The 22,161-nt window shown below is 48.4% G+C and overlaps 1 protein-coding gene across 1 annotated transcript in view; it reads right to left on the bottom strand.

The window, feature by feature from the left end:
• LOC111865478 overlaps nucleotides 1-22,161 on the bottom strand; it is an 82,624-nt gene that overhangs the window by 31,036 nt on the left and 29,427 nt on the right. Inside the window, exon 2 of the mRNA XM_023853562.2 lies at nucleotides 3,423-4,140. Within this exon, the coding sequence (XP_023709330.1) occupies nucleotides 3,423-3,985 (563 nt within the window). The 5' untranslated portion in view covers nucleotides 3,986-4,140. The remainder of the gene's footprint in view (nucleotides 1-3,422; nucleotides 4,141-22,161) is intronic.

Genomic DNA, 22,161 nt, shown 5'->3' with positions numbered 1-22,161 from the left:
CGCAACCCCCCCTCCCCCCCAATCACACTTGGCGAACAGCACAAGTGTAATTTTCATCTTCCTGCCATTTCCTCCCCCTCAGGTCCAAACAACCCCCAAGCACTCTGTTCTCCACTACCCTCACTCAGTATGTGTTCCTCCCTTAATGCCAGAGACCAAGTTTCACACCCATACAGAACCACAGGTAAATTGATCGTTTCATGTCTTCACATGTGAGAACTGAGATTCTCACAGCTGGGATGTGGTGCAGGGTACTGTGGCAGAAGTTTGCCGACGTTTCTGAGAAATGCGCTGCCACGGCGGATTTCCGAGAAAACGGTAACATTCTTTGCATGTCTTGAATACGTCGGTTTATTTTGCAGACGGTAGGAGGGAAGGAGAGGGAGAGAGACTAGTATTCTGGAAGTAGGCCACGACCACTTCCTTCTATGGCCTTTCTAATGATCCTTCCAATCGACGATAGGTAACTTTTGTAAGCGAGAAAGCGAAGCTCAGACAAACAAGCAAACTTTTGCAAATGGCGGCCTCTATCCTGCGGGACAATGGCGGTGGTGCTGTGTGCGCTTCGTGACCCGTTTTGTTCGACATTAGAAAGGAGAAAGCATGAAGACGTCACACACTGATATGATCTGACCGAGATACGAACTTACAATCTTACGGATCAACAGGGCTCTCGCATGAAATCGGTTTCTGGATCACGAGGGGGGGGGGCGGTCGGATCTCCCGCGCACCTCGGTACGCGCAGGTGTCTCGAAGGCCTGTTGCTGAGCAAAAGAGACGAGTGGAACCGGCCCAAGCTAAGGCCAGGGATGCTGGCCGCCACTGACGCGACAAGGGCACGGCCGTCACAATCGCTGTTAAATAAGCCATACAGAAATAAAAGATGGGAGGAGCTGGTACACAGTTATCGGCCACGCCTGGAATAACTTGCACTTCTTGTAATTCTCTCAAGCCTCCTTTGTTGCGTCAGATACTCTGACTGTTGTGCAAGTCCTTACTGAATCGGTGTTAAAATTGTGTGCATCTATCGGGGGGAAACATTATTGCCTAGATGGACTTTTGCAATAATTCTGCGAAGTCCTTTTAGAATATTTCAATTTATTTTTACGAATGTATCGTTGAGAGAAAAAGCAAAATTGTTTGTGTATGGGTTGAAGTTGAACTGCCACGTTCCTAAGATTACAGAAGTGCTACCAATTTTAAATTTTTAAATATAATATGCAAAGCAAAGAATCTTGTGAGGGAGCACATGAAAGAAGCCTCTGAACAGTGGCAGTCCTGCTTCGTATTGGGAGAGGGGTCCTGCATTCAAATTTCAGCCCTGAGACCAGAAAATCCTCACTGGTCTTTCTCAGTCCCCCAGGAAAATCTCCCGAACACTATCTCAAACTAAGTTTTGGCACCTTCTTTCAGCATCCCTTCCAATTCAGTATACAAATAAACCGTGAAAATGTAATACAAAACAAAGCAGGCGATAAAGTGAAGAACAAAAGCGAACAACAAAAATCAAGAGACACTGACATGAGCGGAAACTGGCACACGAACATAAATACGGACGATTTGCTTCGATATAAATCTCGATTAACCTGGTCCTTTGCTGAGGCATGAGAACCAAAGCTGTAGGCATGCAGTTTGCTTGGATGTAACGACGAATGAGCTAGTTTCGTGCTCTGTCCGCTTTCATCGAGGATAAATCTGCCAGTATCCCGTGCACAGGAATCTGGATGCATCCCATAATTGTCTGTGGCGTGTTGTGGAACTGAACCTGGCACATCTAGTTCACAGAGCCAACCGACATGGGCCGTGGATGGTGGACTCCGTACGTTCACTAGGACCGGCAGAGGGGCCCATGCCCCTAACATAAAGCAGTTGGCCCCAGCAGCTGCAGGCTGCTCCTGTATCTACCGCCATAGCAACATGCACTTGTTGCCTAGCAACCAGCGTGCGGCACTGGTCAACTGTGAACATTGTTAGCGCATTCGCAACGAGAGGTTGAGAAACAGCCTTCGCGCTGCGCCATGTAGAACTGGTGGACGGAGTGCCGTAAGACTGTGGGATATCACAGCTTGCATAATGTCGGGTAGGCCGGTGAAAGTGAACCCGCGTTCTCGGAGAAGCATAGCCTCCCCATTCTTCGGGTGCTTCAAGCCAAACAAGAGGCCAGCTTGGAGAAGGCTGCAAGCAGAACCATTCTCGCTTTTTACTTCGCTTAACATGGAGGCCATGTTCCTCCGAAACGTCTGTTAACCTTCACCGAACTACAGGGCGATGTATCCCAGAATATATAACAACAGCTAGGGACGCTTCTGCATAAATTCGGAGCGAAAGCAACAGAAGCCAGTCCGTAGCTCACAGAGCCGCGCTAGGGAAGTGCACGTAATTGCGTTTGCTGTGTGGGGGGTCCGCACAGGTGCCACTGCGTTCATCTCTGGTCCTTTCTGCCAACATTTCTGTTCACACAATTATCCCAGCGGAGAGGAGTGTTTCTTTGGAAGCTTACAGTCGCTCACCAGCTCAACAAATTCATCCCTCTTTATCGAACTTCGAAGGTTCGTTACCGTGTTCACAAAACCCTACCACCGCGCCCTTGTCTTGGTTCGTATAAATTGAGCCCACATCCTCACAGCCTGGAGGGCAAGAGGAAGCGTAGTTTGATTGAGGCAGTATGCTACAACCCGGAAGGTCGCGGGTTCGATTCCCGATGAGGTCATTGGATTTTTCAATTGGCCACGGGTCGACTCAGACTCTAACAGAAGTGATTAGCAGGAATCTTGCTGGAGATAAAGTGCGGCTGATTATATAGAAAAAGTGGGAGCCTCGACGTCTCACAACATCATTGGCCTTGTTACAAGGCCGGCTTTACCCTTACCTTTAAAGCTTATTGCTTTGTTACTTGTACGTAATTTAGCATTGGGCTCGACAGTCGGAGTTTGATTCCTGGTAGGGGCAGCATCTTTCTCTTCTCCACAGCGTCCAGATCGGCTCTGGGGCCCACCCAGGCTCCAATCCAGTGGGTACCTCGGGAATAAAGAGGCAATGGGGTGAAGCTGACCACTCACCTCCATCTAGCGTCAAGGTCAAGAGTCGTTAGATGTTCTGCTCCGTATTCCGGAAGATCGGGGTTCAAATTACAGCCCGGAGACCGATTATCCTAACATGCTTCATGGAGTCAACCTGCCCCCCGGGGGAATACTGGGATAGTACTTAGAGTTAGGTCAAGACCACTCTCCTCCACAACTCACACAATTCATTATTCACCAAACTGTGGCTTGCGAGCCGCATGCGGCTGTTCAACCGGTCGTGCGATTATCCCTTTCCATTGGTTTTACTAATGGATCAGAAACAAAGAGCGCGCTGTGTGGGAAGCGGCCGTCCGAACTGACGTCTGCCAGCATCGCTAACTGTAACACAAACAAACCCACCTCATGTATTTGCGGTGCTCGTTCACTGGCACAAAGTACTCGTCGTAGGGGTCCGCGTAGCCGTCGCCCACAGCGGCCTGCTCGCCGTCCTTCTTCACTGGAATGCCGTTGACGCCGTTCGTCTCCAGCGTCGTCGAGAAAGGGTTCATGCTGACCAGCTCCAGGTTCACCGCCTCGGCAACCTCCTTGTCCCTCTTCTTGTCGACGTCCTTCATTTCCGTCAGCATGCTCGTGTCCAGGAAGGAGGAAGTGCTTCCGTTCGAAGGGACAGTCACGCTGCCTCCGTTGCCGATCGTCGCGGCCTGTTCACCATCTTCTTCGAACCCCGGGTTGTCGATCCCGGCAGTTCTCCCCCTACTCTTGTCCTGATCTGTGATCATCATCACGGTGCTGTTTCTCTTGTTGGCCGCCGGTGATGACTCTGGCGACTGGTCAGGGTTGTGGTGCTGGTTGTCCTGGACAGGTGTTGGGGGCGGCGGCTCCTGCGGCCTCATGATGTTTGTTGTGACGCTGGGGGCGCCGTCTGAGAGCGAGATGGTGCTGCCCCCACTCGAGCCACTCATGTTCTCCTCGTTGGTGTCCAGGGCGACGGTCAGGTCTCACAGTGGGGAACTTCAAACGAGTGACAACGTCAAGTTGGCAGTTCTTATCGGGTACTGTTTGCACTCATGGAGAAGTCATTGGTGACGCCCGGCTTCTGCTGCACCTCACAGAGTTTCTGAAACAGAGAAGAGTGAAGGCTGAATGAAACAGCTCTGAACACGCAGCCCAAACTATAATTCTGAAGGCGAAGATATTCCTGCCCTTATTAACACCCACGGCATAAAGGCGTATCGGTGAATGGAGACACAGCTCTACGTATTCTGACGGTCTTAACTGACGAGAGGACGGGTCTGTCGTCTGTATATCGCAGCCCCCTGTGTACATCGCAACCACACAGTGCTGGATGACTGACTGATGAACTGGGCAGAATTCGGAAAAAAAGTTACGACGCAGTTCAGGAGAGTTGTTACAATCTACCAGACTACAAGGCGTCACGCTTCAGCTTACCATGTAGATCATGATGACCTTGCCTGTATAGCTTGATTAGACCCCGCATTCTCAGAATAACAGAACTCTCCCCACTTCCGGTTATGCGTCTGAACAAATGGCAACACGATGAATGGACGAAGGTCGGCGACGGTGCGCGAACGGACTGAATGTGTGTTGCGTCACTGAGGCATCGTTACGTGTCGTATCGCGTCTGTTAGTCACGCCTACATTGCCCAAGCGAAGAAACGTGCTCTGTGGACGGATCCTTTTGTTAATCTCTGCCGAGCTCTACTCGCCTAGCGGTTATGGCAGAGTTTCGTTACTATACAGCAAACCCTCGGTAATCCGGAGTAATGGGGAGGGGGCTAACCGGATTAGTGAAACAAAAGTTGCCCTACAAAACCAAATACTTGCACCACAAATAAATGGCAAATTGAGTGATATGCTGATGGAAATGAATAACAAAAATCGCTGTACGGCCTTTATTTAGGAACTATAAAAACACGACGCAATTATCCACCGATAGAAGACTCAGAAGCTGTACTTGTTTCTGGACGTAATGATGCAGGTCTGAAGAGACAAGTGGCTCATCTGCCTTCCTAAATGCCACGTATCCTTTGAAGTATGTACTCAACTGTGAACAGCTTTTTCCATGTTTCGATCCGGATTAACTGAAACCGGATTAGCGAGGGTTCAAGTTAAAGCTTGTTCATCCCTCTGACGCCCGAAGGCAACGTGCACCTCACGGTTCCATACAGATCCAGTCCGAAGCTCAGTAATTCTCGTTATATAGACCCGTGCCGACTTCACAGAAAACATCTCTTCCATTCTGGCGAGTTGTCTAGTTGCCGCGGAAACGCCGTGTCCACAAGAGTGTTCCCTAGCGACTGCTGTTGTATCCTCGCCTTATTACAAAGCTGTTACTTGGCAATGGGTCTACGTGTCACAGTATTAAAGCATGCGGTATATATGGCTACCTTCTCGCGTGGAGGTGAGGTAGAATAACTCCACCGTAGCCATGCGAGTCGCAGGGGGAGACGAAAAGGGAATCCAGTGCCTGGGGGTATAACTGAGCCACCCTGTTCCGGGGGATGTAAATACAGAGACCTGGCCCTCCAGGTTGGGGGTTGGACGCAGGGTTGAAGACCTTGCCGTGTGAAAAAATGGCGTTATAAATTCCAAGGAAGCGAAAACCGGATGCAACCTTGGAGAATCCTCTAAGGAAGGCCATGGCTCAAAGATGCTGTTCTGCCAATGATGATGATGATGATACAGTTACTACTATGTTTCGAAAGTGTTACATTCATGGAGTTCAGAATATCCGCCAAGAATCCAGAAAACAATACGCGAGTACACACTCTTGGCTGGAGCTAATGGCTAACCTAGGTGAAGTTGGGAAGGTAACAGCAATGAAATCGGCTCTGAGCGCGTGAAATTGTTCACTTCTGTTGGCGAATATTCTGTGTTTTGGCCTTGCACCCAGGAGACCGGACAATACTTCGTAACCAGTGCTCCGCTCGTATCATCCGCGTGATCAGACCGGGAGAAACGAGATATCCGGGACATGCAGCACGCACGCGAGATGAGAAATTCATACAAAAGCCTTTTCCGAAAACCCGGAAAGACGATGCCACTTGGTACACCCTGGCGTAGATGACAGGATGATATTAAAACGGACTTTGCACTGCCTGCTGTACATGAAAGGATCCAATGATTATTTTCATCTGAAAACACAACCCGCCTACAAGACCCATGTATGCTGACCCGCTTCACACAGATGTTAGAGAAGTTGCCGCCTGTCACGGCTATTAGTATCCATGAGAATCTCCACATGTGAGATAACCCACATTGATAAGGGAACAATAGAAATCGGATACAGCAATTTGAAATTTATACAAGACTTAATTCAATTAGGGTTCTCAGGGGGACGGATGCCATTGTGAGCAGCGAACAATGGCGGTTGCAAGTTGCCCTGGAAGTGAAACTCCGGCCGGAAACTAATGCGCTCTTTGGCAACCGATGGGATCCCATGAGGCTGCCCCTGTTCGCCAAGAAGCTCCGTCCAGGCTTGTGTAAGGACCTGAAATCAACAATGACCGTGCTGGCGAAGACCAGCAGCAATTTTCACGACCAGGCCCGAGGCTGGTATGTTGCTATTGAGGCCCTCCTGATTTAAATAATCGAGATTAAACCCTTTTGTCTGAAGGCCGCTCTCCCCAAATTATCATTCCGAAATGTGATATAAAAAATTAATTTGAATATCAGAATCCTGCGGTTCTTCTCAGAAGCCTCAACCTCTTACTACTCCAAAAGCCCCACTTATAAAGTTTGCTTCTCCTATGGCTTCCTCTCTTTACCTACTCTTCCTTCTTTCGAAACATACTACCTGAGGTGAATTCATCTGCCTTGAACACCCAGGCTAGTGAACACTGCTCAGGTCCTAAATAATTTCAGTGCACGAAACTGTTGTATTCTCTCTCTCTCTCTTTAGCAGCTGAGTACACTCAGGTCCTGGGAAATGTGTATCCATGAACAGACACACACACAGCGGGACATGGCCCGTTTGTTTGTTTGTTTGTTTATTCTCGGTTCATTCAATGATGCTGTTAGCTCAGACCATACGGCCTCGAGCTGTGGGACTGGTGAGTAAGTCACGTGATCTTATGGCTACAGGCGGGGTTTGAATTGTCAATCCGATTTACAGCACTCTTACAAAATGTAACTACAAACAACTACGACAGTCTCACTGAGTTACACACTTCTAAGATCTCTGTAATTATAGCACATATAAAGTCTTCCCAGTCTTCAATAGCCGTTGCTTTGCAGCGGCTTCCAATGGCGGACGTTCCTCATTCTTTAGATTTTCGAACTGTCCTTGGCCTCAGCTACCAGTTCTCAAAGCAACAGCCCATAACGACGGAACTCCATCAGTCCTCTAACTGATTTACTGACTGACTGACTGACTCGATTCAACTCAACTAAACTCAACTCAACTAACTCGGTCGGTTGGCCGGTTCATTAAATTGCTGCTGGCCTTCGCCAGCACAGTCATTCCTGGCTCCATGACCAAGATTTCTATTCTCTCCTGGACATGTACGTGTTTAGAAATGGAGCCTCCTCTTCGACGAAGGAGGGGTCGGTGTTTCTATGTTTTTTGCACCGCAGTTTCAGCACGAGTATATCCGCGCTGTCACGGCGTCCAGGTCACTATGGACCCTGTGCATTCTCTGTCGTGATAATTTGAAGAGTGGACGTAGTCAGTTGGTTCAGCGGTGCTTCCTCAGAAAGAATGGACAACCCCGCATTATCCGAGTAGCCACAGCGCAAATTGTGACCCACAGTGTCATTACCCTTAGACCGAAAGCGAAGACTCATTACGTTTTGTCACGGAGCCAATATTACAATCGCTGGCCTAGCGCACAACCGCTATAGTGCGTCCAAAAATGCGCATCCACACGTTACGGGGATACTGTGCACATCCACACACTACGGGCATACTGTGCGCGCAGAAAAGTGCGCAGTGCACGTGGCATTGCGTACTGTCACGTCACTGAGTGCCTAGAGACGGGGTTTGGGTTGGTATGTGGACTTACGGGGCACTTTTACTCGTAACTGCAAATAACTACGACAATCTCACTTCACACAACTGCAACTCTCACTCGACTCAACCCGCAATTCAGATTCAAAATCAACGTAAAGTCAAAGTTATGTTACCACCGACGGTCAGTCGACATGTCTGTCTTCGTGTCAAGCACCCCATCTGGGGCCCAAGACCGTATTCTTATTACTGTCAGACAGTTATGGGATTGTTGATGTGGGGCGCCCTCTCTGACGAGAGGATGGGTCTTTCGTTTACAATTGCCGCTGGTCCTCGCTAGCTCTATAATTCTCGGGTCCTTGTACCGCGTGACTCATGACCATGTTTTACTGTCTCAGATTCGAGACTCACCCAACCAGGAAGCCTAGGTCCCCGTAATTATATCCCCCAGGAACAGGGTGACCCGGTTATACCCCCTAGGACTCGCAGGGCTACCGGTGGATGTACTCGAACCCGCTTCCGCGTGGCGTCAACCTCAACTGAACCACTAGTCCTCGTTATACAGCCCCGCCACGGATCGCACCGAAAATGTCTCTTCCATTACTGCGAATTCTCTCGTCGCAGGGGAGATGTGTCCCCAGAACCGTTCCCTAGCAACGGCTGTTGTACTGTCGCCTGACAATGGGTCTACAAGTCGCAGTGTTGTTATTATTATTATTATTATTATTGCCGATGTCGGGTTTGTTGCCGACGATCAGACTGGAACGGTTGAAAGGACAGGCAGCATCTGCAAGTAGGCAGCCTGCACGTCACAAAGAAGAACATGTATAGATGTACGGTGACACAGGTTAGTGGCCGCCCTGTGGCCACCTTTATCCCAATCGTGATCCGGTTGCGTGTCACAACAAGTAGCAACGGGTGGAGTCACGGGTGTAGGCAACTTTCACCAGCCGTCGTCATAAGGCATTTCACTGGCTTCGAACCCAGATCTGCATCTGCAGCTTGTTTTTCCTTATTCGCATTGGCCGGTTGCCCCCTTCCCTCGGCGCCAGTCAGGTGCAGCCCACGGCAATAGGCCTGTGTTTTTGCGACGCTGGGCCGCAGATCATGACTGATCAATTGGAACGGGTCTGAAAGAAACCGGTGCTGACCGAACCGAGGTGCTCTGGAGGGGATGAGGAAAACCACGCGCCGAAAAGAGTGGTAGCATACAGCGCTGAGAGCCTCGAGTGCAGACTTGGGCTCAGTGAAGCAGCGTACCAAGGCGCTGTACCTGGCGGTGACATTATTTAACTCAATTAGATGACCTCACCATAACCTTGAGGCATACCGTCAACTAGGGCAAGCAGCAGACCACACCCGCCTCTAGTACCAGCTGCCTCAAAAGCAAATGATCATGTAAACCCTTGATCAAACTAGGACCTGTATGAATGTGAAGACCTCATCTTGCCTGCATGGCTCTACTTTCTCACACCCTATACTGTTTTATTAAGGCTGTTGGTAGTCGGTCGGTGCTGGAGGGGGCAGTCATGTTTCTGCCTGCGAATGCATTAAAAATAAACAAATAACGCAAGGAAACATATCCAGTATTAATGCCAACATTTAAAATTATGTATTCTTCTATACTGAATACGCTACGGTCTTCCACCGAAATACTTTTAAACGGTTTGAATGTAAGGTTATGAACAAATTTTATGATCCCCCTTTTATAAAACTGTCCACCCTCGTTGAAGAACTGCTGGCGCCTCCCACACAAGTGGCTTAGAGTAGGAATATATAGCATCGAATAGTATAATTGTTAGCGAAATCATGAACTGGAAATGGTGTGGGAATAGCCGTGGCTTAATGACAAACCCGTCCTCTCGTCAGAGAGAGCGCCCCACATCAACAAACCGCAACCGTCTGACAGTAATAAAGATCTGATCTTAAGCCCCAGATGGGTGCTTCATTCCCAAAGAGACTAGTCGACTGACCGCCGGTCGTAACAAAATTTGACTTTAACTCTGTAAGAATTGAGAAGCTGGTATTTGAGGCATGGGGATAGTTCGGAAACCCAGATGAATGAGAACGCCTGCTGTTGTAAGCCGATACCAAGCAACGGCAGTGAAGACTGTGACTAAGAACACTAGCACGTGATAGTGATTTGTAACGTGTAGTCATGAGCATTGTATTAAAGTGTCCAATAAATCCGATCGCCGGCCACGATAGCCGAGCGGTCTAAGACATATACTGTATTCGCTCGCTTGGAAACCGGGATCGTGGGTTCGAATCCCACTCAGGGCATGGATGTTTAGTTTGTGTGTGTGCGTTTTTCTGTGTTTGTGTACAAGTACAGGCCTTGCGACGAGCTGATCACCCGCCCCAGGAGTCCTACCGAACGTGTAAGATCTAAAAAAACCGAAGTGAGCGGAGAAGTTCATGGAGGTAGGCCTAGACCCACTGGGGCTGTAGTGCCACGGAAAAAAAATAAAAAATAAATCCGATTACCAATCCAAACCCCGTCTATCATCACCCTACCACGTGACAATACCTATGTACTTGGATGTGAAGTCTGGTAGACAGTCACCAATGTTTTGCAGAAATCCCCGGAAAGCCATAATTCCTGTTTGGCCACAGCGAAAGCCTTACATAAGCCTATCTGCAAGAGTTGGCTCCTATGAGACTGAGGGGTCACATGGCAGAAGAGCTTAATCTTCACAGAGACCGCCACGGAGTACTGAAACCCCAAAATGCGTTATTATTGAGAGATAATGTCCCTAGTTTAAACAACCATTAAGAGCCTCCGTCTGTGGGACCACGCCGTTGAACCTTCGGATAGGTTACTCTCCTCATCTGGCATTGAAATCTCCAGTGTTCTGCCCATGAGATCACTTGCTGTAATGGAAACAGAAGTCATCTACCTCGTTGTTAAAGTGAACAAGTAGACGACTGTTTGACAACACTCCACTGTGCCGAAGACACTCATACGTCACAAGAAGCAGAGAGAAGAGAACGTTAGGCTGGCACCCATCACAAGGTCGACTACATTCTCACTGCTTTCCTTTTGCCTTTATGTCTAGCTGCATTTCGGCCAGTACGCAGGCGCGGACCCCAGCCACTGCATAACAGAACGATAAAACTGTGTTGGGCTTCCATAGTGATACTTCTGTCCTTGGATCTTTACACTACGTGGTTGTTTCTGACGTTTCGGAGGCACATGTTGCCTCCGTCGTCTGGGTCCAAGTATGTAAGGTGTGTGAATTTCTATGTATATAAAGGATCCTGTTCCGAGAAAGGGCGGAGTGGGAATTGAGAGAGAATTTTGGTGCCTGGTGTGGCCCAATAGGCAAAGTGCATGGGGCAAAGCTGCGCATAGGGCCCTCCTAAGGGCCCCGGCAAGTGGCGCTCCTGAGTAGTCACCAACCTCCAAAGTTAAGCAACATTATGCTTGGTCAGCATTTGGATTGGTGACCTGAGCGGCCATCAGTTGCCGGTGGGTTACGCACATACAGACAAACAGGCGACATACCAGAACCACTTCTTCATGTCCTGATGAGGATGAAAACGTGTAAATTATTCGAAATCTGGAGACCCAGTTCCCCCGTATTATCTCTCTCCCCTCCTTCCATAAGGAGCAATAAATCTGCAACTTCCAATCGCAGCCTGCCCGGCAGATGGGGGTGGCGTGTGGTTATGAAACTGACTGCACAACGTGACGTCCCTCTCCGCACGATTTCGGCTTTTACTTTGCACAGGATGTGCCAAAATACGGTCACGGTGAAGCAGAGTAGCAGTCAGACAGGACAGGACAGGACAGGACTTCTCGCTTCTGAGGAGCCGCGGCGANGGGGGGGGGAGTTGAAAGATCATATTTATATGACCTGAATTGGGTGCGTCAAGAAATCCTCTCCATTTTGTGGAACCGGAATGTTCATTACCGTGTTCAAACCAGCTCACCACCGGCCTCTATCCTGAGCCTGATGAATCCAGCCGTGGTCCTAGTATTGTTTCAAAATACATTTGATTCATCTACTCACATCTACCTCTAGGTCTATGAAGTTGTCTCCTACTTTGATATTTTACACCCTTAAATTTCGTGCAAGGGCCGTGCTGCGCTCAGGCGGATAGTCGCCGACTTCCCATTTCGGTGGCCCGCGTTCGATTCCAGCCAGTTCATGTGGGATTCTCGGTGGTCAAAGTGGCACTGGGGTAAGTCTCCTCTGAGTACTTCGGTCTCCCCTGTCAATTCTTATTCCACCGACTGCTCCACGCTCATCATCTATCATCCGGGGCTGGACCAGTAGTCTAGTCAAGTGGACTCAGTCTCGCCCCACTCCAAGAAACTAAATGGAAAACTGTTACGCACACCCGTCCATCTCACACTCTGCCAGTTGCCCATCCTACACCATCATGAGGCCGTTAGATTAAAGTTGTGACAATAAACATAATAAGATGTAGGAAATGCTGGGGGGGAACATAGTGACGCCTGGGCAGCTGTAACCATCGCGCTCCACTTCACGGTGCTAGTTAGCAAGAAAGTTCAGCTTATTATCTCAAGCGTGCGTGTAGTTGACTCTGCTTCTGGGGCTCCCTGTACCGCCCAAGTCACGAAGCAGTCTTCGCGTCTCATCTTCGTTCTGCCCACGAGCCCACGTCTTCCTGAGCTTCTCAAGGATACAGCCAAACAGGTTCGGATCCTCAGCCGAAAGGCGATGGAGCGCTAAGCAGTGGAAACGGCCGCGCTTTTTGCCATTTCGAGACCCTCATCGGCCTTGACATTATGCTGCGGAGCCTGAACAGAGAGCGCAGACGTCTGCAGTATCAGCGCTGGGTCCAACACGAATGCAGAGAGAGGTAGAAAGTATAGTAGAAGAGTAGGTGAAAGTGTAAAGTCATGGCAGAAGTGAGAGACACTTCATTATGGGGAGGGGGGAGAGCATAATTTTGTCTGAAGGTTCCCAAGCTCCGCCCGCTTGTCCCTCTAATAGGGCCAGTGTGAAAGTGAAGACGGTAGAGTGGTTTGAGACATGGGACTCGGATTTCGGTTTTCTGACTTAATGAAGAAATTCTTAACTTGGAAAAATAATTTTGTGGCTTCGACAGAAAATATGCTTAATTTTGATTACTTTAAATCGGGAGGCCTGCATGAGAAGCAGGCAGACGCAACTTGGAGTTTGCGAGCCATCTCAGCTTTGCTTTAAGACGGACGAAAAGAACGAGAACCTGCGTCGAGACGGCCGGACCTAGCCAGCATTGCCGCAAATGGGAGAACGAGATATTGTCTGAGGTTTCCCTAACATACGTGTACACGCATGCGCTGATGCCTTACTGAAGCCTCAAGTTTATCGAGTCCCTACCTCACAAGAAACACTGCTTTTCCATAACAGAGACAACCCGATTAATGCTGTTTATGGGACATAATCGCTGTTCGCAGTGAGAACCACACATATATATATATATATATATATATACATGCATATATACGCTCTCTGTGGACAGAATATAGTTTTGTTAATTCACCGGGTGGTATAAAAGTAAAGCTATCCCTGTAACAGGCCGTGAAGGCCCATAGGGTTGTAGGACTTCGAGTCTCCCACATTTTCTAGACAATCGGCTCACAGATGGGGGTGAGGTTGTCAGCCTTACAGGCCGTCCGCCCTGTACCATCCAAGAAGATTCCTGGTACTCGTTTTTCTTAGAGTCTGAGTCGACCCCAGGGCCATAGTGCGCTGGAAGGATTAGGTCATATGAAAATATCCTATGACCTCAGAGGGAATCGAACCCGCGACCTTCAGGCTTGTAACCGCTATCGCGTGACCCGATGCACCAGACGGTACATACAGTAAACACGGTGCTTGGAAGGGGTAAGTGTCGCAAGCATGTCTGTTGGGCTAGTGATATGGGAAGCTTGTTACACTAATTTGGCACGAACTGCACATCCGAACGTGTCCCTCTGTCTCTAGCCCGTGTTTGGAGAAATGTGGGGACGCCGTGGTAGGAACACAACACATTCCGCGGGCAGGACGTCGGCTGCGGGCTAGCATACAAATGGTGCTTGAGCACTGAGCGCATCGGAAACTTCCATGCAGCCAGGACTCAAACTTGCTGAACATGTAACGTTAGAGTTGCCCCTGTGTGGGGGTAGCGACGGGTTACGGGCTGGACGGCCCACATTCGATTCCTGGAACTGTAACTTTTCTCTTCTCCACAACTTCGAGACAGGCTCTGGGGCCCACCCAGACTCCTATCCAATGGGTACCGGGGGTACTTTCCCCGGGAGTAAAGCGGCCGGGGCTTGAAGCTGACCACTCACCTCCATCTAAAGAGATTAAGAATGCGGATTTACACATATGAAACCGTGACAGATGCTGATGTAGGCAAGACAGTCCTCTTCTCTTTGGCAAGGTTGCCAACCCGGGACAATGAGGGAAGCAGGGTGGCCAGAGTTTAAACTCAAATTGAAATATCACGTCCAGAAATCGTTACGCTTCCTTGTGCTGAGTTTGCACAAACAATTAAAATGAGTTCTGATGGGCCTGAGAGTGTTTGCACGTCAACCGCACAATTGCCCGCCTCGCAGTTCGACATCTCCGCGGAAAGGCAAACATCCGTTTCCTGCACTCAGTTAAATGGGCAGTGACTTCATCTCAGTGTTATTCAACTCGTGACAAGCGTCTCAGTGACGTCTGCCGCACCTGAATTGTCAGTTCACACCACAAAGTGCTGACTGGTGAAATCATTACTGAATAATTCACTTCTTTCGCCTGGACGGATTATGGACAGGGTAGCCGGCCTCTGGGTCCAGACTCGAGATCATGACCTCCCGAATAGTCAGCTTGAATGAGGTGTTCTGAAAGACATATGGTTCAGTCCTCGACAGACACGGCTTAAACTGCAAACCGCAGCTCGTCCAGGTTAAACGGGGAGTTCATCTTTCTTTCTACAAACATGAGAAAGTAATGCGATGGGAAAGCGAAAGCTCTGAAATTACACAATCTGATTTACGCCAAACAACGAACTGGCGAGTGTTGGCACTATACATAAACGAAAGTTGTATGATGTTACAAACTAGCGAATAGTCTTCTGTTTCACTGTATCGTGTCTACTCTGTCAGTGCTGATATCACTCTGATGTCGACATGTGAAGTACACAATATGACGGGGACGGTGTGACGCCTACTCGGAAAGACAAGGGCCACGCGGCAGCGCAGTTGGTTGAATCACTAGGCTACAAGAGAGGAGGTCGCGGGTTCGATTCCTGACGAGATCATGGATTTCTCAATTGACCTAACTCTTCCAGACGCACTATGGTCTTGGGGTTGACTCAGTCTCTAGACGAAATGGGTACCAGGAATCTTCATGGTGGTAAATGGCGGCCAGCGAGTAAGACTGACCTCACAGCACTATGGGTCTCAACGTCCCTTTATTCAGAAGGGCAAGCCCCTCCTCTTGTCGAAGACGAGACCCAATTCCCAAACGTATAGCCGGTCTTATAAAGAACATAAATTAAAAGCTAGGTCCCTACGGGGCCCAAAACCCCGCATGACTATGTTGGTGGAGACCAGCAGCAATTTACTGGAGACGGCGTACGGATGACTATTTGTGCAGGTTGTTCGTGGGAGATAGCGTTAAACTTCGGCCTCGACGTATCACTCGATAACGGGCAGTACGTGGAAGAAATACAGGAAAACGCAGGGGAAGTTAACAGTACGAAAGCTTATGTAACAAACGATCAGATCACAATGGTACGAAGAAAATATGTTGTAACAGACCAACACAGAGTATGTGGTGCCTGTACAAATGTTGCTTCCTGTCGTCGTCAAACATTACTCCTCTGAACCAGTGTGAGCTTTACGCCTATGCAAAGTATAAGCAAAGTTATCCCCGCGCCTGATCAAGCATCACCCCATCAACACGTGTGAGCAAATCCGTGAGTTGTCAGCCTCGCGCTCCGTGGTACTCGCTGGAGAGCAGGGTGGGGTCCAAGTCAGGCAGGCACAATCCCTGCCGGTAATGGAAGCCCGTGGCCAAGACACTGCGTAACGCACGAATTAGATAGATGTCGAGGAAACAGTTTGAACAAATGCGTCGCCTGACTCAGGACAGAGTCCAATGGCAGGCAACTTTCTGCGTTGGTTATTTAATGACGCTGTGAAAGCCGCAAACACAGCTTAGGATGACGAATGGAAGAGTATTCGGAAGGAATCTGTCATTGCCTCGTCAAGGCACACGGACTGATGGGATTCAGCAAATCCAAAAAACGCAGGCTGTTATGAACATGGCGATGAACCATCGGATCCCATAGAAGGCATGGAATTTCTTAACCAGATGAACAATGATCGAATTCCTATCTGCTCCACAGATTTCACTAGTTCTGTTCGTACACTCAAATCTAAATGACAGAAGCGGCCTAACTTTCGATCGCGAGCCGCATGCGACTCGCTGAAGAATAGTCAACACCCTTTTCATAAGAATGGATTAAACACACACACAAAGAGGTCTGATGCGTGTGAAGCCTGTACCCGAAACAACTGCGTCATCTAATTCAAGTTTGTTTTGCGGTATCCCAACTTCTGAATATTATCGTATGCGGCCTTGATATTCAAGAACTTAGTCCACTCCTGCTACAGAGTCACTACGGTCACCTCGCCATCCAGACTCCTTGAAATCTGCCCTAGGACACTGGTGAATCTGCTGACTGTTGCCGGTATGAGCCTTGGCATTTCTACCAAGCTGCAAGTTGCAAGATGTGACAAGGACATCAATATGTTCACTGATCTAGCTGCTTGTCTTTCAAATGCTCGAAATTTGGTAGTACCGCAACGTTTGCTGCGCCATTTGTCACCGCCATAAGGACCCTACACCTTCCGTATGATTCTCACAATATACAACGATTTTTTTCCTCCATAAATAGCATTAACCGATCGGGCTTTGAAGCGGAGACGTACGGTTTTTTCTGTGAGGTACGAACTGAATTCGTATATATTACGTAGGTGAATTCTGGGTTTGAAAGGATGGAGGTCTCAAAAGTGTTACTGTCTTGCACATTCATTAAAATCTCCGGGACTTTATTTAAAATATTTGACTTTAAATCCAGTAAGTTCTTGACTTAATGCCTCACATGACTCCTGACACGTACCTCTTTGTTCTCTTATAGAGGCATTCAGTCCAGTATCACCTGTTATTTTTATCCAAACGTCGAAATGAGTCTGTCCTTCGCCACTATCGAGACTTGAAACTATTTCGTATTCTGGTGTTGAAATCACAGCATATTATACATTACAAACGGAATTGTTGTCTTGGTGAAAACTGGGATTGGATACAGGTTTATTTTTGGTTCAATGCTCTCTGTGTGTAAGGGGAGGTTTATTTTTCTGAATTCCTGGCGATGGAAAGCTGTTGGCATGACGTGCAGCAGTAGTGAAAGTATCAGCCGCTGTTCTTGTCAAGGGCTGCCCACAGTCAAACCGAGAGTCCCGGCGGCTCTCTCGACATCTTCGGTTTTCCTTCAGATTCAGAGAACCCCTTCCTAAACTTTGGAGTTTCTGTCTGCAGTGGCATGGTCCACTGCCCCCAGATTACTGTACTGTACTGCACTTACTTTGCATCTGCCCAATTGCCTTTCGAAATAGTTAGACCTATATCTCAAAACTCTCCCTTTTACACAGTTTGTGACCGGCTATGTCATATATTTTTACCTACTTGTCTTTCTCACAGAAAAATATTAGATATGTGCTATCACCAAGATATGAGTGTGGGCTTGCGCAGGTCTGTATGTCTCTTACCTTTCAACTTATGAACAAATTAACTAATTTTCACTAAATTTGGTATGATCATTGTGTCTTCGCAGGCTACTCCATCCTCATACATATATTTTCATATCATACAATCAGTAATAACAAAATGGCGGAAGCGCAGAACTGTGAATCGGGGACCAGATTACAGGTGTTTAGCTACGAGACCTGGAACAAGTGTAGTGTAACATACGGGAAATCTGGTATGAAGATGTGTCATGACAATACGTACACACTGTCTCCACGGCGACGTTAATATGTGGTGATGTAGTTACGTCCCACAGATTCAATGCAGCCAGGACTATACTTGCGCAGTATGTGCTTTTCAAAAACAAAATAGCAACAAATCTGTAGAACTGAACTCATTAGTCTTGCTCTGAACTCCTTGCCTACAGCCATCGCTGTAACAGGACGTGGAGGCGCATAGGGTTGTGAGACATCGAGGCTCCCCATATTTTCTAGACAATCGGCTCACAGATGGCGGCAAGGCTGTCGGCCGGAATTGCCATTTCTTCATGCAAGAGAACGTCACTCCCGTCCAACAACCTCGAGCCCTTCACGCAGACGGGGCTCACAGATTTTCTCTGATGAATTTGCAGTGTACTTTCAGGGCCACACGGTAAGGACATAACATCCTTTCACGTGTCTTCTTCGAATTTTGAGCTGTACCTCAATCCGGACAGGATCACTTCACAAAACGGTTACACACTTTGAAGCCCGTGTTTCTCAGCAGGAGATGTTTGAAGCGCAGCTGTAATTGTCACGATAACTGTCATGTGACATCGATGATGGGTCCAACACAAATATCTTCCCAAGTAATTTTTTCATTGTTGTTTGTGACAAGATGCGGGCAATGTCATTTAGTTATCCGTGTCATTTTGGTTTTATCTGTGCAGCCTGTACAGAGGGAGACAGCGGGCACAAAGCGGTTTACTATCCCAGTATCTCTCTGGAGGACCTGAGAAGAACCTGACACAAAAGTCGGTCCCTAGAACCCGGAACTACATTCTCAACTGCATCATGCAAGGCAACGTTCGTCACTTTTGCGAGGATCGGTCCCCACTGAACTCCGTTTTCAAGTCAGAGTAAATCCGATCCTCATATCCAGTCCGTGTTCTTTTTTCAGATTGTTTCTGGGCAACCAACGGTGCTGGCAGTAAGTCCGCTTATTAACATCTCAGGATAGCCTGTCTCCTGGCTGTCATTCTAATACCACGCGTACCAGATCACGTGTCATCTCTCATTCAAATCTTAAAGTACTCTGCCAGAATACAAAAGGCAAACTTAAGTCAGCATCGCCGGTTTGAAGTAGCGATGCAAGTTTGGACACCCCTAGTCCGATCGAACAAGGCAAATACAGTTTAACGAAATCGGCCTCTCTGTCTCCGTCGCTCGCCACGTGCCACATGCAAGCCGTTCTTTGTCGCATACCTGAGACCGCCTGTTTAACGGTTTCCTGTGATTACGACGTGGCATTCCAATTCGTCGCTATCTGCTCCCCACCGCGATGCTCTGCTGGCCGGTAAGTCACTTCCAGGGTATGTCAACTGGCTACACCATCTCTGTCTTGAAGAGGCGACGACACGGAATAAACTCGCATATGGTGACTTTGGTGGCCATCAGACTGTCACGAATTTATAGAGTGTGACTCTCTTCGTTACACAGCGCGTGTCTACACTTTACGTTTCACTGTTACACAAATACTAGTGTCCACAGTCGCGTCATCACTGCGGTTGTTTGGTAGTGGCTTCCAACGGCAGACGTTCCCCCTCCTCTGTATTCCCGAACTATTACCGGCCTCAGCTACCAGCTTCTCACTGCAACAATTCACAACAACTGAACCCCAGCAGTTATCTAACTAACTCACTAAATCAACACACTCACTCAATTTTTTAACATGTTTTCCTTATAACATCTCGGCACGGACCGCGCAGAAAACATAGTTCTTCTGTTGCAGTGGAATTGTTGCTGTGGAAACACGCTTCTTTGTGGAGCTGTTACTTAGCAATGGCTGTTGTATACTTGTTTATTTCGCGGTCGTTGCCTAGCAACGGGTCTATATGCCACAATATGTTGAAAGTAGAGCCTAGTCACTATGCAATGATGTCAGTATATGATCAAGACGCAGCGGCAAAGATGTTTTAGATAGTGTGAAACCACGTATAGAGGTGGAGCTATTGAGCCAGAGGGCGTGTTCAGTCCGGTGACAGCGGGGGCTGGGAATGTGTCATGGTGTTCTGGCAACAAAATCTTAAAGTCGAACAAAAGCAGAATGGTGTGACTGCATTCCTGCACTGGATAACCTTCCACTTCCTTGTGACGCTTGCTGCGCGGTTTCTAGGGACCCACGCAAGACTGGACAAAACACAGTCACCGCTTGGCACACTGGCGATTATTGCTATTTCATTTAGCAACGGTAATGTTCTGTTTCCGTGCAGGAGGAGACACCCAGACACTGTGAACATTCCTGGAAACACAGTCACGACAGTATGCAGACATCTGTGAACACAAGATGAAGTTCCTCTTCCTAATTAATTAAGGACCATAACACGAAGATGTATATAGCAGTGGAGGTATAGCTCCACCATTCCTAATTTTGGCGCTAGATGGAGATGAGAGGTCAATTTCATGCCCCAGACGCTTAACGCGAGCACAAAGAACACCTGGAACCCACAGGATATGGGGCTGAACTGGGGCCCAGAGACGACCTGGATATTGTGTAGTAGAGAGAATCCTCTTCCTCCTGGCGGGAGTTGAACTTCGGCAGTCAATACCGACGGAAGGAAAATAAGAAAAGTCTATCATGATGGCCGTGACGAGTTTCGAAACCACAACCTACCGAACACAATTCTAGAGAGTTGCCGCTAGGCGTATCTGTGCGGGGAGAGTGTACTGGACCCTAGGTGAATGGATACTTTCAAGTCTGAACTACATCCAAGTAATATATAAAGATGCAGTCTGTACCTCATAGGAAACACATTACGTCTAGCTATAAAACCCAACCGGTTAATGCTGTTTATTGTGAGACCCATGCGGAACATATAGATATACGTGTGGGCCGAATGCAGAGCTGCTTAACGTTAATGTAGGTGGTACGCAGTTACCGGTGAACTTTAAAGGGTTCACAGCACTGAGAGAATAAGTTTACCCCAATTGCAGACGTTCCCGCATGAGGTAGAGAAGTCTGTTATCAGCATAGTGGCTCCCATGATGGCGGCCATAACCCGTCCACGGGCGCAACTGCATAGCAATGGGCCGTCGATATAAGCCCTGCGATATACCGAACTGACAAAGTTTCGGGGGGGGGGGATGCAATTTAGTCTCCCGAATGTATACAGTGTTACCGCTGCGCTCATCCACTCCTTGATTTCATTTCAGATGTATTTTCTATTAAGCTGCGACATGATGATCCTCAGGGACAAAGTTTATCCCTGTCCGCTGGACAGCATACTATGTGACACGGCTTCAAAGTAATAATAATAATAACAGGAAAGAATTCCGCATTTAGACTGCGGTGTTTCTGCAAGCTGTAGCAGACGCGTGTCATGCAGAGTGTAGAGTCAGTCTACAAGCGTCTGAGCAAGGGCACAAGCTGCTGACGCGTGTCACGCAGAGTGTAGTCAGTCTACACGTGCTTGAGCAAGGGCACAAGCTGCTGACGCGTGTCACGCAGTGTAGAGTCAGTCTACACGTGCTTGAGCAAGGGCACAAGCTGCAGACGCGTGTCATGCAGAGTGTAGAGTCAGTCTACACGTGCTTGAGCAAGGGCAGAAGCTGCAGAGGCGTGTCATGCAGAGTGTAGAGTCAGTCTACAAGCTTCTGAGCAAGGGCACAAGCTGCTGTTTGGAAACCGCAAGGTAACCATGCCGACAGGTTCACATAAACACATACAGAGACGCGTGAGAATCGTGACGATGCGTGTTCACATTACACAAACAGCCTGTGTGATTGCTACTTAAGCACAGACACACGAAAAGCGACATTATGCACCACAAACATAACCTCGAGACGTAACACCAAGGCAACTCTCGACGTTTCACTTATTTACTGATTTGTTGTTCTTGTGGCCGGAGATGAAAAAACGGGAACTAGACGAACGAGGAACCGGGGTTCCGTTCTCGGCTGGGGCAACAGACTAGCTCTTCTTCACGCTGGTTCTAGGGCTCACCCAGGGCTCTTAGCTCGGGGATAAAGCGGCCGGGACATAAAGCTCACAACTACTTTTCAAATAGTGTCGAGGTTAAGACTGAACGGTGCTACACCTCCATTCCCTCATACGTCTTCAGGTAGTGGTGCGCAGTCGCTTTATCTTACGGTTCATTCACGGCGTATTTTGCGGCTCTGTCAATAGCCCGGGAGCGTTCAGTGAGCGGATGATTAGTGAACAATGAACTGGT

The sequence above is a fragment of the Cryptotermes secundus genome, unplaced genomic scaffold (genome assembly GCF_002891405.2).
Source record: "Cryptotermes secundus unplaced genomic scaffold, Csec_1.0 scaffold454, whole genome shotgun sequence".
Classification (NCBI taxonomy): Eukaryota; Metazoa; Arthropoda; class Insecta; order Blattodea; family Kalotermitidae; genus Cryptotermes; species Cryptotermes secundus.
Note: the sequence above shows the minus strand (reverse complement) of the source record. Positions and strands in the feature narration are given on the sequence as shown.